Source organism: Physeter macrocephalus, chromosome 15 (assembly GCF_002837175.3).
Source record: "Physeter macrocephalus isolate SW-GA chromosome 15, ASM283717v5, whole genome shotgun sequence".
Classification (NCBI taxonomy): Eukaryota; Metazoa; Chordata; class Mammalia; order Artiodactyla; family Physeteridae; genus Physeter; species Physeter macrocephalus.
The window spans coordinates 2,812,435-2,828,428 of record NC_041228.1 but is presented as its reverse complement, the minus strand read 5'-3'; the positions used below and the strand labels follow the sequence as shown (position 1 = coordinate 2,828,428).

At 46.4% G+C, this 15,994-nt stretch overlaps 1 protein-coding gene across 6 annotated transcripts in view; it reads right to left on the bottom strand.

Annotated features, from left to right (window-relative positions):
- The window catches only part of TRAPPC9 (trafficking protein particle complex subunit 9), a 532,255-nt gene that overhangs the window by 510,212 nt on the left and 6,049 nt on the right, over nucleotides 1-15,994 (bottom strand). For all 6 annotated transcript variants that reach the window (XM_055091306.1, XM_055091308.1, XM_055091309.1 and 3 more), the window contains exons 2-3: nucleotides 13,274-13,867; nucleotides 5,005-5,150 (exon numbers count right to left, since the gene is read on the bottom strand). In XM_055091306.1, the coding sequence (XP_054947281.1) occupies nucleotides 5,005-5,150; nucleotides 13,274-13,857 (730 nt within the window). In that variant the 5' untranslated portion in view covers nucleotides 13,858-13,867. The remainder of the gene's footprint in view (nucleotides 1-5,004; nucleotides 5,151-13,273; nucleotides 13,868-15,994) is intronic.

Genomic DNA, 15,994 nt, shown 5'->3' with positions numbered 1-15,994 from the left:
TATGATTGTGTTACTGTTGATTTCCCCTTTTATGGCTGTTAGCATTTGCCTTATGTATTGAAGTGCTCCTACGCTGGGTGAATAAATATTTACAATTGTTATATCTTCTTCTTGGATTGATCATTATATAGTGTCCTTCTTTGTCTCCTGTAATAGTCTTTCTTTAAAGTCTATTTTGTCTGATATGAGAATTGCTACTCCAGCTTTCTTTTGATTTTCATTTGCATAGAATATCTTTTTCCATCCCCTCACTTTCAGTCTGTATGTGTCCCTAGGTCTGAAGTGGGTCTCTTGTAGACAGCATATGCACAGGTCTTGTTTTTGTATCCACTCAGCCAGTCTATGTCTTTTGTTTGGAGCATTTAATCAATTTACATTTAAGGTAATTATCTATATGTATGTTCCTATTACCATTTTCTTAATTGTTTTGGGGTTTGTTTTTGTAGGTCTTTTCCTCTCTTGTGTTTCCTGCCTAGAGAAGTTCCTTTAGTGTTTGTTGTAAAGCTGGTTTGGTGGTGCTGAGTTCTCTTAGCTTTTGCTTATCTGTAAAGGTTTTTTTTCTCTGTCATATATGAATGAGATCCTTGCTGGGCAAAGTAATCTTGGTTGTAGGTTTTTCCCTTTCATCACTTTAAATATGTCCTGCCACTCCCTTCTGGCTTGCAGAGTTTCTGCTGAAAAATCAGCTGTTAACGTTATGGGGATTCCCTTGTATGTTATTTGTTGCTTTTCCCTTGCTGCTTTTAATATTTTTTCTTTGTATTTAATTTTTGATAGTTTGATTAATATGTGTCTTGGTATGTTTCTCTTTGGGTTTATCCTGTATGGTACTCTCTGTGCTTCCTGGACTTGAATCACTATTTGCTTTCCCATGTTAGGGAAGTTTTCAACTATAATCTCTTCAAATATTTTTTCAGACCCTTTCTTTTTCTCTTCTTCTTCTGGGACCCCTATAATTCGAATGTTGGTGCGTTTAATGTTGTCCCAGAGATCTCTGAGACTGTCCTCAATTCTTTTCATTCCTTTTTCTTTATTCTGCTCCCTGGCAGTTATTTCCACCATTTTATCTTCCAGCTCACTTATCCGTTCTTGTGCCTCAGTTATTCTGCTATTGATTCCTTGTAGAGTATTTTTAATTTCAGTAATTGTGTTGTTCATCACTGTTTGTTTGCTCTTTAGTTCTTCTAGATCCTTGTTATTTGTTTCTTGTATTTTCTCCGTTCTGCTCCAAGATTTTGGATCATCTTTACTATCATTATTCTGAATTCTTTTCCAGGTAGCTTGCCTATTTCATCTTCATTTATTTGGTCTTGTAGGTTTTTACCTTGCTCCTTGGTCTGTAACATATTTTTTTGTCATTTCTTTTTTTTTTTTTTTTGATGGGTGGTGCTATATTCCTGTCTTACTTGTTGTTTGGCCTGAGACATCCAGCACTGGAGTTTGCAGGCAGTTGGACAGGGCCAGGTCCTGGTGCTGAGATGAGGACCTCCAGGAGGCCTCACTCCAATTGATATTTCCTGGGGTCTGAGGTTCTCTGTTAGTCCAGTGGTTTGGACTCGGAGCCACCACCACATGAGCTCGGGCCCAACCTCCGGCCTGGGAACGAAGATCCTGCAATTTTCGTGGCGCAGTAAAAAAAAAAAAAAAAAAGGAGCAGTACAATATCAAAGAATAAACAAAATAAAATTAGAAATATAAAAAACATATCAGGAAAAATAAAACTATAATTGAAACAACTGCAACAAGGTAAAATGAAACCACAACAGAAAAAAGAAGAAAAAAAAGGGGGGGGAGCAAGCCAAAAGGAGAGAAAAATAAAGTATAAAGAATAAAATAAAATTAGAAAAATAAAAGATTAGGAAAAATAAAAATATAAAAGAATCAACAACAATGAATCAACAAGGTAAAACAGAACCCCAATATAAAAGAGGAAAAAAGAAAAGAAAAAAAGCCTTGGCTATGGGGGCGGAGTTTAGGTTTAGGGGGGGGCGGGACCTAGGCAGGTTGGGGGGTGACATTCAAACACGGGGCGGGGCCTCTGCTTAGGACCTGCCAGAAGGGGAGCGGCAGCACGTGGAAAGGAGGGTCTCTGGAGCATGGGGTTCCAGGAGTTTGGAGGTGGGGCCCTGAGTGAGGGTGTGTGGGTGGGGTTTAGGCCCAGGGAGTTGGAGGGGGTCTCAGAGGGGGTCTCCGAGTGTAGAGGTGGGGCCCTGGATGGGGGTGTAAGGGCGGGGCTTGGGCTCTGCACAGCAGGAGGGAGGCTCCGAGGGCAGGGGGTTAGGCCTGGGAGCCCAACAGGCTTCCAGATGCCTAGGTGGACAGGGAAAGCACTGGCCGCGTTCCTTTCCGTTCCTTTGTGCCCCTTCCCCACTGTCTCCCCCAGGGTTTCCCCCGTCCCCGCTGGACCCCTAACCGTGGGTTGGTCCCGCTGGGTGTAGGAACTCCTCCCCTCCCCCAGCCGCCCCTCAGGGGTGCCCTCCCAGAGGTCCGGCCTTTACTTTTGCTCCCCCTTCCCTCCCTCCCACTCCCTCAGGACCCATGTGGCTGGAGGGGGCCTCGGTGGTCAGAGGATCAGGCACGTGATATCAGCAGGTTCCCAGGGGCCCAAGTGGGCTGGGGAAACCTGGCCACGCTCCCTTTTGATCCTCTGCCCTCCCAATGGTTCCCTAATTTCCCCCTTCGGGCGTGGGATCCCTTCCCCTCCCCCAGCCACCCCTCAGGGGCTCCAGTCCCATCCCGCCTCCACTTCTCCTCCTGTTTCACTCCCCCCACACCCCACATCCTACCCGGTTGCTGGAGGTTCCTCCCATCCCCTTAGGTGTCCGTGGTCCCCCACCGGTGCCTGGCAGGTGCCCAAGTTGTGAGGAGACGCGAATTCCGCGTCCTCCTGGTACGCCATCTTGACCATGTTAAATTTTTTAAGGGGTGTTTTTTTGTTTTTTTGTTTTGGCTGTGTTGGGTCTTCGTTGCCGCGTGTAGGCTTTTCTCTAGTTGCGGCGAGCGGGGGCTACTCTTCATTGTGGTGCACAGGCTTCTCATTGCTGTGGCTTCTCTTGTTGCGGCACACAGGCTCTAGGCGCAAGGGCATCAGTAGTTGTGCCACGTGGGCTCAGTAGTTGTGGCTCGCGGGCTCTAGAGCACAGGCTCAGTAGTTGTGGTGCAAGGGCCCAGCTGCTCCGTGGCATGTGGGATCTTCCCAGACCAGGGGTCAAACCCGTGTTCCCTGCATTGGCAGGCGGATTCTCAATCACTGCGCCACCAGGGAAGTCCCGACCATGTTAAATTTTTATGAACAACAACTACGTTTCAAAACAAAAACAATACGCTGGAAGAGGGGCATTGTTTGCATTTTTACAATTTTACATGAAATTTCTTTCATGTCTGGCTCAAGACAAGTGTGCTGGATTCTCACACCTGCTTCTACCCTCAATCTGCTGTGATGTCACACATCCTGGAGCCCCCTGGAAACCCCACTGTGCGTTTCTGAGGGACCAAGAGTGAAATAAGCTGGCAGCACCCGGCACCACCCACTCCACCCTGCCTTCACAGGAACCCGACCTGCCCATTGTCACTGTGTGGGTCAGGTGCCTGGTGGCATTCTTCCCGGATAAGCACCTAACCTTCAGCTCTACTCCACCAGTCCACAGCAAGTCATTATAGACCTCTCCTTCAAGAAAACGAAGTAAAACTCCTATTCACCTTTCCCCTCCTACTTAATCCTTTAGCTGTTTCTTGTTTCTTTTCCATCTATTCCTTCTCTTTCTCACTTTTATCTCCGTATCCTCTTTAAGAAGCCAAATTATGAAATTTAAGTCCATTTTAAGAATTTACGTTTTGTGTGTCCTATAGGACGCTGTTGATCTTCCACTGAAGAACCTGGTTACTTCATTCTGACTTGTATTTACCACAGTGGCTGACGGGCCCTCTGACTGAGCTGTCAACCTCTTCCACGAAAGGACCCTGTTTCAGCCCTCACTCACGCCACATTTATTTAACAAGCACTCACAGAACATCTACAATATGCTAGATGATGGACACACACAGACCACGCCTCCCACTCCCACCTCCAGGACATAGCCCCTGAAGGAGAAAAACATGCAAACAGGCAGTCCCAGCACAGAGGGTAAACTCCATGCAGACAGGATTCTGTACAAGCCCCGCGGGCACCCACTGTGTGGAGGGGTCAGAAGAGGATGTCCTTTGAAGCAGGTTTTCTTTTTTTTTAAGTTTTTTTAATTGAGATATAATTCACATACCGCAAAACTCACCCACTTAAAAGTGTACGATTCGGGACCTTTTGTACATTGACAACTGTGCAACCCTTACCACTATCTAATTCCAGAACCTTTTCATCACGCCAAAGAAACCCCATGCCCATCAGCAGTCCCTCCCCATTGCCCCCTCTGCCCAGCCCCAGGCAACCAGTAATCTGCTCTTTGCCTCTAGATTTGCCTATTCTGGACATTTCAGATAATCAGAATCATATAATATGTGGCCTTTTGTGTCTGATTCCTTGTACTTGACATGATGTTATCAGGGTTCGTCCATGTTGTAGTGGTATCAGTATCTCATTTGTTTTTATGTCTGAATACTGTTCCACTATATGGAGAAACATTTTGTTCATCCATTCATCATCTGACTTATGGATGAGGTTTTGAAGATTGAGTGTAAGAGGTGGCTAACATGGGGAACGGCATTCTAAGCAGAGGGCAAGATGTGCTTTTAAAAACAAGAACGAAAACAAACAGCAACAAGGAAATTCAGTGTGTTTTTGAGGAACGTGCATGCTTGCTTCAGCAGGACTGCACTGCTGGGCTGGGTGGGAAAGTGGCAGGAGATAAGGTGCGGCAGTTACCCCAGAAGACTCCCCACTGCAACCAGCTCAGCTGACTGCTTCCCCTCCCTCTCCATAGGTTTTTAGAGCCATTGTTTCTAGGTTTCCTCTTATTTCTAGTAGCAGTTGCTGTAATTACATATGTGATTATCTTCATCAGATAACCTTACCTCCAAGCCACAGAAAGTCATTCACTGAGCGAAGCAGCTCCACGGACATATGGTAATGGACCAGGGAGTCCTGCAGCATCCCGGCCTGCAGGCACAAATCCCCCACATGCTTCCGCATGCGCCCTTGGCACCGCTTCTTGTAATGTCTATAAAGTAAAATGCAGGGAAATGTATCATTGCTAATGCCCGACTTCTGCCCCAAAAGCACACTGGCTAAGCACTTTTCAATTCCCTCACGACAATAAAATGCTAAGAAGGCAACCTTAGGCTCCACAATTGAAAGCCAGCCACCATCATTGCCAGTTTATGAACAAAGTTATTTTTTAAACCTAATAGGATACATGTATTTCACGTGGATAATATTAGAGCAGGCTTTCTCTTTTCAGATTTTCCAATCACAACATTAGCACAAGAAAGTTTGTTTCAGCTTTTTAAAAAAATCAATTATCTTCCACTTTCTTAACCTCAAACCTATTATTATTTTATAAAGAGAGCTATGCTGCATATTATAAGCCAACTGTTTGGCTTTTGCAAACAAGACCTTTATCGTCACTATTTCAGAGCAAGCTTTAATGATACTTTGAGAGGTGGAGCTTGGGACCCTCACTGACAGCTCTTTAAATATTGGCAAGAATGTGCTATTAAATAATGCAAAAGCTTCTAACTCTGTATCAACGCAGAAACCAAAGAAACTATGCCAAAATCTTGCTTTATCATTTTTAAATATTCCTATTTTTTTAATACTAAATTTCTTACAAGATAAGATTTTTCAAGAAAAACGGCAGCTGTATTAAATTTCCTCTCACCAAGCAAGCAATCTTATCAAGAATAAAAACCCCTTTGTTAATCCAAAAGATGTGAAGTTTCTAGCTAAATGAATGTACAGGTCTCAATACAAACTTAAATACCATCAGATCTAACTCTGGAATGTAGCTTTTCTGTTCCAAATGTTCACTGAACTAAGATCATCACATAACACAGAGAAGGAGAGAAGAGGAAAGTCGGCTTCTCCTCCATCTGTTTTCTTCCCAGCCACAAGGCGCTGCTAGGATGGCCCCCACCAACAAGCCCTCCCGGTAAGAAAATACTGCATCTAAACCGCCCCGCCATCCCCAAGCACACCCTGCCATCTCTCCCCCACTGGTCACCTCAACAGCCCTCTAATGGTCTTCTAATGACCCTCCCACCCTGTACCACCCTCCCCTTCATCCCTGCTAAACACACACACACACATACACACACACACTCTCACACACAGCCACAGTGGCCTTCCCGAAGCACAAATCTGATTAGGTCACTCCCTCACTTCAACGCCTTCAAAGTTTCCCCAGTACAGTTCTAGCCGCCCCCTCCACTGCCCCCTGCATTCCCCAGCCTTACCGCAGTACCGAGGTCCCCAGTGACCACAGGGGTCACCTGACCCTTCGGTCTAGCTACTTCCCACTCACCTTAGGGCTCATTTCAACTCAGTTTCTCAAGGAAGCCTTCCCTGCCTCCAACCTCTGCACCTGTGGGCCTCTCCTTCCCAAAGGTGGGCAGTACTTGGCCTGCTTCCTTGCTGTGTCCTCCTGTTCTAACCAGAAAAGAATTCAGCATCCAAATGCACATTTTCCTCCTCCATTACCACGACTGTGGACTTTTAATACGTGGTTCAGTTTACAAATACCACCATGATGTTGACTCAGTAGATTTTGAATTAGACTTTTTTTCAGTAGACTCTACTCCTATCCTGTTAGACTAAAATTTGCTTTAAAGCATCCCGTCTTAACTCTCCAAAAGAAGTAAATTATTACATCTTCGTATGAACTTACAAAGGTGCACATCTACTGTAGCAAAATATAGCCCAGAACATTTTCAAAAATAAAAAGTGCAATCATTGTGATCAGAAACAGCTGGTTTTGAAAATACAGGATTTTTACAAAAAGGAGTCAGCTAAATATGCTCATAGTTTTTCACATTAAGGTCATACGATTTAACAAAACAATATAAAATATTCTAAATTATATAAAGATAGAATGAACCCTAACACTTTGGAGAAAATCTCCAAAATACCATACAAACAAAATTCTATCACAGATTTATATAAATTAAAGTATTTAACTCTCGAAGTACTATATGCCCCAAGACTGGGTCATCTCAAGATTATGAGCAATTCTGTTCCAATCCTTTGAAAACACACTAAGAAACAGATAAAGGAATTAAGACAATTCGATTTGTAGTCAGCTAAACTACAAAATACTTTAAAATATTTTAAGCCAATTTTGGAATTTAGAATATAAGCTTTCTCATCAAAATTCTTTTTCCAAAAAGACATGGATCCTTCTTTCACAGCTCATTTGAAAATGGTAATGTCACGTTTTTTAAGTCTCTCTAAAAGTTCAGAGTTCTTATATATACATTATTAGAATTGTCACATTGTGTGACCATTGAATATGCTCATGCATAAGGAAAAAAAACATACGACCCAACAGTATGCCAAAGAAAAATACAACATGAAGCCACAGTAGCAAATAAATGTAACATTAACACAAAATGCAAATATTCAAAATATGCCATAATTTGTTGTAAATTTCAAAACTAATGGTGAATTTCAAAGCCATGAGCAATAGAACTTAGCCAAAAATGTGAAGATGCTCTAAATACTTCAGAGTGACTCACGTTATTTCATTATTCTTATAAGTTATAAACACTGGATTAAAGGAATTGGAAATAAGGATTGATAGAAAAATTAAAAACCCGATAACCCCTAAGTCATAATGGCCTCAAATCAATCATAACTAAATCACAGGCAAAGACCTGCCAGCCTGCCCAGATAAAGGGAAAGGCATCCTTTCTGGAAGCTGTGCAAAAACACCTAACACACAGCCACAAGCACTGTCACAGAAGGCGTTCACACTGCTCTTTACACTGAGTACGATTCAACTAAAGATATACGCTGTATTATTCTCATGACTTCTGATCAGATAAAAGAAGAAAATGTTTCATACGTGTGCGATTTGGGTACTATTTATGTAGCTTGTGGAAAAAAAGGGATTGGTATATTCTAATCCAAAAACCAATTTACGTGCAAAGAATGTATATATTCAAATCCAGAGGAAAACCAGAGCTGCTCAACAACAGTTTGCAATTAAAATCCAAAGGAACTTTGATAAAGGTAATCTCTTTTTTTTTCTTTTTGGTATTATATAGTTTTAAAGATATTTGCATAATTAAGTGATAGCTACAGCCCATGATTTTGCACTAGCATATTATGGACTGAGGAAACCTAGATTACGTGCATCGTGCATAAACACACTGACAGGCGCCCCTTTGGTGGAGCTGAAGTTCCAAAATAGACAACTTTATGTTGTAAGACAGCTCTGAATAGAAAATAAGAAATGCAATGTTCTGTACTCAATTTCTGCATCTTGTCTTATGAAATCTTCCAATAAATCATCAATGTCGATTTCTTCCATCTGAACTGTTTTATGCTAACGTTGGATATTAAACCTTCACTCCATAAAGAAAGCCCAGGCCTACCCTGCAGCACAGTTACATTCTGCTGAGGAAAGCGGATCAAGGGAGGGCTGGACAGTTTCCATTACAAGTTTGGAAGTTTCTAAGTCTGATTTTGCACCTGTGCGTCATTTGCAAGCATGTCATCATTGGAGTGAAATGAAGACCTTTAACTCTGGGATGTAAAGCACGCTGATGCTTCCTAACCATCAGACAAGTCTGAGCTTCATGAAATAGACCTGCAGCACTTAAGTCAGAGACTTTTTCTGAAAGGCTCCAAAACTGATCCACTTTACCATTCCAGATGTAACAGGGAGGTAAAAGAATTAGTAGTGAGAACACATCCTTGAAAGCCTGACAAGGCTGTGTTTGAATCCCGCTACAGCATTTACTAGCCCTGAGATGCTGGGCTAAAGACTTAACCTCTCTGAGAAGGCTTCCCACTCTGGAAAAGGGGGCTGCTACCACCCGCCTCAGATGGCATCGATGTGGCATGAATGAAATATGTAGGTGGGGAGGCTGACTGGTGCCTGATACAGGGCCTTGCTAGTTTCCCTCCCCCACCCTTCTCCCCTTATAAACTTGCATATTCCCCCAATAAGTATCAAGCCCCTGGGATAGACTGTCCTATTCTTTGTATCCACCAGTGTAGTGCCCTACCCTTAGAAGGATCAAAAAAGAACTGCTTCCTGCATAGTAACTATCAATGTTCTTAAGAGAGCTGGATGTTTTAAGCCTATTTTGAGGGGAAAGCCTATTCCAGAACACACACCACCCAACAACCCTTCCACACATCAGCCCCTCTGCCCAACGCCCATCCCCTCCATCCTCAGATCCCCTGTCTGATCTGCCTTGTGCCCGTGGGGAAGACAGTCCACTGGACTGGCACGGCTCCACACCACCCCAGGCCTTCCTCCCTCCCTCAGAGGTGAGTGTGACCCCATCTTCTCCCCACTCCCACACCACTCCAACTCCAGCTTCTGAGTCTAGGGAGCCATGGGAAAGGCCCTGCATCCAGGGCACAGCCCAGCCATCACAGGATCCCACCCTATGTTTTCCAACCCAGATGGCCTCAACTTCTTGCACTTGCTACACTTACTTCTGTTTTGTCCCCCCACCCCAGAATGTGATGGACCCTTGCAGAAAGTCTGGCCTATCTCGATGAAAGATGAAGCATCCACATTTGGACCAGAGCATTAAAGGAGAAACAAGGCCTCCTGGCCAGCATGGTGGTGTGGCAAAACCCTTCCCCAGGGGTGAGATGAACCGGGGGGAAGAATGCGAGGTCCTAGGTCAGCCAAAGCATCTCCCTTCACAGCTGACCTTGGGTGATGGAGTTGCAAACTAATGACATGCCCATCAGTGGTGGACACTAGCCTCAACAAATAAAGAATCAGCTATTTCTTGCCAACATGGGTTAAAAGTAAAGGCTGGTGCAGGTAGGGCCTATACATCTGCTAAGGTAAACCACAGACCTGGCTCTGAACGCTTATTGGCTAAAGCAGAGAGGAAGCCATGGTCACCTAGAGAGGTCCTTGTGTCCACCAGATCCAAATGAACTAGCTATTTAGGAGAAGGACATATTTTTCTGATACCTAGAAAACCTGCCCTCATAAAGGGGGCAAAAGAGTGGCATAGATTTTAGACTAGCCTCTGCCCCTTTATGACGGAAAGTTGCTCGGACAAAGTAAAGTAAATGGCATGGTCAAGGTGAAAGCAAAAGTAAATCTGGTGTCCGCTCCTCCAACAGCGTCCCTCCACGGCCAGCAGACCCCCAAGCAGGTCACCTCTTCGCCGGTGACCACTGGCCAGGAAGCACCACCATGCACATCACCAGCGACAGCCAAGAACCGCAGGCCTAACGCGTTCATTTAAAAGCCAGAATCAAGCAAGGTGCGGCAGACTTTGACTTCCAAGTTAAAATATCCCGTGAAAACCCCTCGGCAGCCGCTTAAGTCAATTAGCATCTCACTTCCTCAAAACAAACAAACAAAAATTAATAAGGGCTCATTTGTCACCAAATATAAGGAAGACCAAACAGGTTCCCCAAAGCAAGTGTTTGAATAGCTATCAAACACCAGAGGGTTATGTGCTAAAAAAGCGAAAATTCGAAAAAATTAGAAAATAAAAAGATGACCAGGATAATACATGGATCAAGGCAGCAGTTAAGTTTTTGTTTTTTAAAGCGATGAAGGCGGTAAGAAGGCAGCACAGAGGGGAATCTAGCTATTTTCAATGTAACATGTTCACAGCCTACCTTTTCAGACCCAACAACATACTCACAGGGCGGTGTGAGAGAAAAAGAACAAAGGAAAAGAAAAGAAAGAGGAACAAGCAAAAATTAGAAACACACCAGAACAAAAATAACTTTGACAGCATGGTCGAGAATTGACGTGGGCTTTGATGAGGCCAGGGGCACACGTGGACGTTCAGTAAAGCCCACCCACACCTACGGCCCCTGGGAAGGCTGGGGCCTCAGGTTGGCGGCACCTGCCGTGGAGCCTGTCAGCGCCTCAAACCAAAACTCCACCTACATCTAGACATTTCCTTTTGAGCCACAAAATGCAATCTCATTTCAGGTTGGACACTTTTTATCACCCCTACCAAGAGCCACAGGAGAGTTAGGCTCTGTCCCTGCACCTAACTGTTGTTTTAAAAATTAGATAACTGAGACTAGTGAAAGCAACAAGGGCTGAACAGTGACTGGAGGAGAATGTGTTTGAGTTGAAGTCACTGGCATCATTATCTCACGGCAGTGCATATGATGGCTGAGTGTTTATGGTATCGGTGAGAACAGAATGGACCCACCAGGAGGGAGGTTTCATTCACTCTGCGTAAACACTTGGGAACAGGATCAGCCACCATGCACCAAGCACAGTATCCTGAAACGAGTTATTCCTGCCCAATTGTGAGCACAGATTTCAAAAGGCAAAAACAAACTGGCATTCTCTGGTGGGTCTGCAACCTCAAAGCCAAGAAGCTGATGAGCAGAAATGTCACCAGTGCCTCGTTTGTCAAGGATAAGGCACTGGTCATGGGGTCAGGGCAGGGTTCCTGGCTTCAGCCACTCACCCACCAGTCTGTCCAGGGAGGGGAAGGCAGTCCCTGCGAGGCCGCAGGCACCGTGACGCGGGAAGTGCAGGCCGCTGTGTGCCTGTGAGGCCCCCCCTTGTGAGGGATGACTACCACGGCATCTACCCCACCTGGTGCCTAGGGCTCAGCAGGAGGCAACAAGTGTGGCGAGGAGCTGGCCGGGAGCGGGCCTGGCGCTGGCAGCTCTGCCCCTCGGCGGTGCCTGGGCTCCTAAACCTTGCCACCTCGGCTCCAGGGAGCAGCAGGGGAGTGCTGGCATGTAGATCACAGGGTCATGAGAAAACTAAGTACGGATCATGGGTACGACATGCCTTGCCCTTTCCTTAGACCACACAGAGAGTCCGGGTGAGGAAATGAAAATTCCTCCAGACCCTGCCAGGCACCACCTGCAGGAGTGGCTCAGGGACTCTGTGCCTCTCACTCGTAGGGCTGCCTGGACTTTGTTCCTCAATTCTGTGACATCTTCTCCTCTAACTTATCAACAACCAGAAAGTCGGGTCTGACCTTAGGTAAGTTCAGGAAACCCTGAGCACCTGCTCTGCAGCGGGCACTGCGGCACCCACGCCACGTCCCCCATCCTCACCTGGGAGACCATCGTGCGACCTGTACAGAGCCGGGAGGACAGACTCAGGGCCCAGGGCCCAAGGCCAGGAGTGACACAGCTACCCGCGCTCTCCCCAGCAAAGGGGACCACCTCTCGGCAAAGGCGTGCATCTCGTCCTCTCCTGCATGAGGGACACCACACTGGCCACACGGGGAAACTGAGCAGAGGACAGAGAGGGGAAGCAGACGGCCCAGCAGAGCTCGTCTGCAATTCTGGTGACTTAATCACAGGGACAAAGTGAGGACTGAACTTTCCCTGCTCTGTCTGACACTCCCTGAGACACAGAAACTATGAACACACCTTCCTCTGCGTGGGGAGCCCTTTCGGAAGTCCCTGTGGCATTTCTGACACCCTAACCATAAGCGAGGGCTCTGGCGCTGCCATGGCGTGGCCGTCTGGCAGGAGGAGGAGCCTGAGCCCCGCAGGTGCCCGGGCTGGGAGGCAGGAGGCACGGCCCGACCCCCAGCTCAGCTGGCGCCTCACTCCGCGGCCTCTCCGGGTTCAGCACCTCATCTACACATTGAAGGGATGAGGCTGAATAACAGTCTTCACACTGTGCCGGAGGGCAGTGCTGTCCAACAGGAAAACAATGTGAGCCACGTAAATAAAGTTTTCTAGTTTGCACATTTAAAAAAGTGAAAACCAAACTCTCGCAACTGACTTTAATAACGTGTTTTATTTAATCTAATATATGTAAAGTGTTATTTCAACAGGTAATCAATAAAAAAGAAATACTGAGACAGTTTACATTCTTCTTCCTAAACTAGGCCTCAGCATCTGACGTGCATTTTACCCACAGCACGTCCCGGCGCAGAGCAGCCTCCTCCACAGTCTTCGTGACAGTGGCTACCCTACTGGACAGCGTTCCAGGGCGTCCAACCAGGGCTCCCCGCTGAAAAGGGGCAGTAAGTGTCCACATGAACCCTAAAAGGATTTCCCTGAACCAAAGGCTGTCCCATTTCTAAAAGCCTGAAAACCAGTGGACCGCACCCTTCTCCCCCCGCTGCAAGACTACGCTCCCACTTGCTTCTCCCTCTCTGGATGTCGCTGAGGAGCCTGGGCTCCAGGCAGACTTACCTACTATCCGTGTCCAGTCCCACGAAGTCCTTCTTCTCGAATGGGACGCAGAGGAGCGGGATCTTGTCCCCGGACTTGTCCGTGGCCCTGTCCAGACGCTTGGACTCAAGCACAATGAACAGCGACTCGATGAAGTCCTCGATCCTCTTCTCCACCGTCCCGCAGTCCTCGTAGCCGGGGTAGAAGGCCACGTCGGTGCGCGGCTGCTCGGCTATCTCCCCCTGCAGCCCGAAGACGAAGAGCCGCGAGTCGTAGAGCGTGGAGCCGTAGATCTCCTTCTGCACGTGGAACTTCTCGAAAGTCTGCGGCCAGTCCTTGGCAGAGAAGCAGTCTGTGATGGTGATGAGGCCCACGACCTTGCGGTGGGTCTGGAAGTCGCCCCACTCGTTGTTCTCGGGCGGGTAGTGGTGCCGATAGCGGATATAGAGCACGCGCTGCGAGTCGCGCACGCTGATCTGGCTCACGGACGAGATCCTCTTGTAGATCTTGAAGAAGTTCTCCTCCGAGACGATCCCCACGGGCTGGACCACCACGAGGAGAGTCTGGTGGTCCTCAGCACACTGCATGTAGTCAGGGACACTCATGGTGAAGACCCTGCCCAGAGAGAAAAAGAGGCTTTGAGGTACACCGGGTTTTGCAGGCTGCCAGCGCACTCGGGGATGTGGTGATGCTGGCGTCCACCAGCTGGAAGGCAGGGTAGGCCCCAAGCAAAGCTGTGGGGAACAGTTTGTCCTCAGAGTTCTGCATATGGCTATCACAGCTCTTATCACAATCCCCTGCTCCTGAACCAGGCTTGGAGCTCCTGCAGAAAAGGGGCCATCTCTTGTTTTCTGTTTCCAACATCTAGCCAGGCGCCAGGCACTGATGTGGAGTCAGTGCTCAAAAAGCTGAATAAATGAATGAACAACGGAAGGAACTGCTTCCCCAGCCCCTCAGCAGAATAGAATGAAAAGAACCACAGTGGAATCAGATGGTCTGGACTTGAACTCCAGTCCACCTGAGCTCCTGAACTGAAAAATAATGGCGATAATAAAACTTGCTTTCTAAGAAGATATCTGGATTGAGGAAGGCTGCAAATGCAAAGTGCCAGGCATACTGCCTGACGTAGAAGGAAAGGCTATACACGGTTACTATCCCTCCTTTATGAACTATGTTTCCTTGGGAGAGTTTTAATAACCTCTCTGAGTGAGTTTTGTTAGATATAAAAAGAAAGCAACATCAACAATACTCGGATAAAAATTAAAAAACAAAGAGAGAAAACAACATTACCTGATTCTCAGTACTGCTGAAGAATTCAATCAGATAACCCATAGGAAAGCACCTGGCCCATAGGAGTTAATAAATGTTTGCTGAATGAATGAACAAACAAGCCAATGAATGCTGCCCCCTTCCACAGACCATCATAATGGCACTGCCCAGAAATGTGAAGCCCACGTTCCACCCCTGACTCTACACTAACAACGTCAGTGACCTGGGGCAGGCCTGTGTGCTTCTTTAAACCCCAGTTTAATCATGAATTAAAATGTGGATAATAACACAAACCTCAAAGGGTTAGTGAGTCAATATTCTGGTTTTAATATTGTACCATAACTTTGCAAGACAGTACCATTAAGGGAAACTGGGCAAAGGGTCCATAAGCTCTCTCAATGTTATCTCTTACAACTGCATAGGAATCAACATTACATCTCAAAATAAAAGGTCTAATTTTTTTAAAGGCTATTGAGATTCAATGAGCTCACTGTTATCAAATAAGGAATACACCGTACAAATACGGAAACGCCAAGCCCGTGACATACACTCAGTAAATCTTTCCACTGACTCCACTGGTCTCTCCTACTTCAGAGTACAGGGATGGGTACTCACAGCCAGAGGCCGCTGTACGGTGAAGCTAACCGAGCTAACGGCCCCCACTTGCAAGAGCCCCTTCCATGGCCCTATATCTAATTTTGTATTTGTAATTGTGTTTTCTTTTTCTTGACTAGGAACTCCAAATTGCATAGCCTTCGGGTCACCAGAACCTGACTACAGAGATCATGGCAGCAGCCCTCCCAGATGAAACAATAAAAATAAAAGGCCATTTCCACTAGACCTCTGAGTAAGTCCAATGGCGGGATTTCATCCTGGGCTGAGAGGAAGAGGACTGGGGAGCGGGGGGAGCAATTTGGGGCACGCAGATCCTGGGGCCGCCTACCCCATGCTGGACTTCAGAGTCAGCCCTGACCCTCCAGGAACTTCACAACACACCTGGACAGAGCAGCAGGAACAAGATGGGGTTTTTTTGTTTTTCTTTTTTAAGAAACCTCTGACCCACTAACAGGTCTTGCTTCTACCCAGAACACAAACAGCTTATGTATATTATCTCATGAAAACCTCTAAATAATATCACCCCAACTTTACACATGAAGAAACTGAGGGAAAGAGAAGTCTGTCACATTGTGCAAGATCACAGAGAGGCCACGTCAGCAGGAGTATTTAAGCGCAGGGGCTCCCACAACCCCCCACCCCAGCCCCTGCCCCGGCACTCACACCGTAACGTGTGATACACTGCCCCCCGGCCCCTCCCTGCACTAATTCTCTGCAGAGTCTTTTCTGCACCTCCTGGAAAGAACCAAAAGCACATCAACTTTCAACAAAGAGGGATGTCACCCCTTGGGGGACGTATCAAAATCTTAAGCATTGGGATGGGTGGGGAGGGAGATTTGAGAGTTTTCTGTTTCTAAA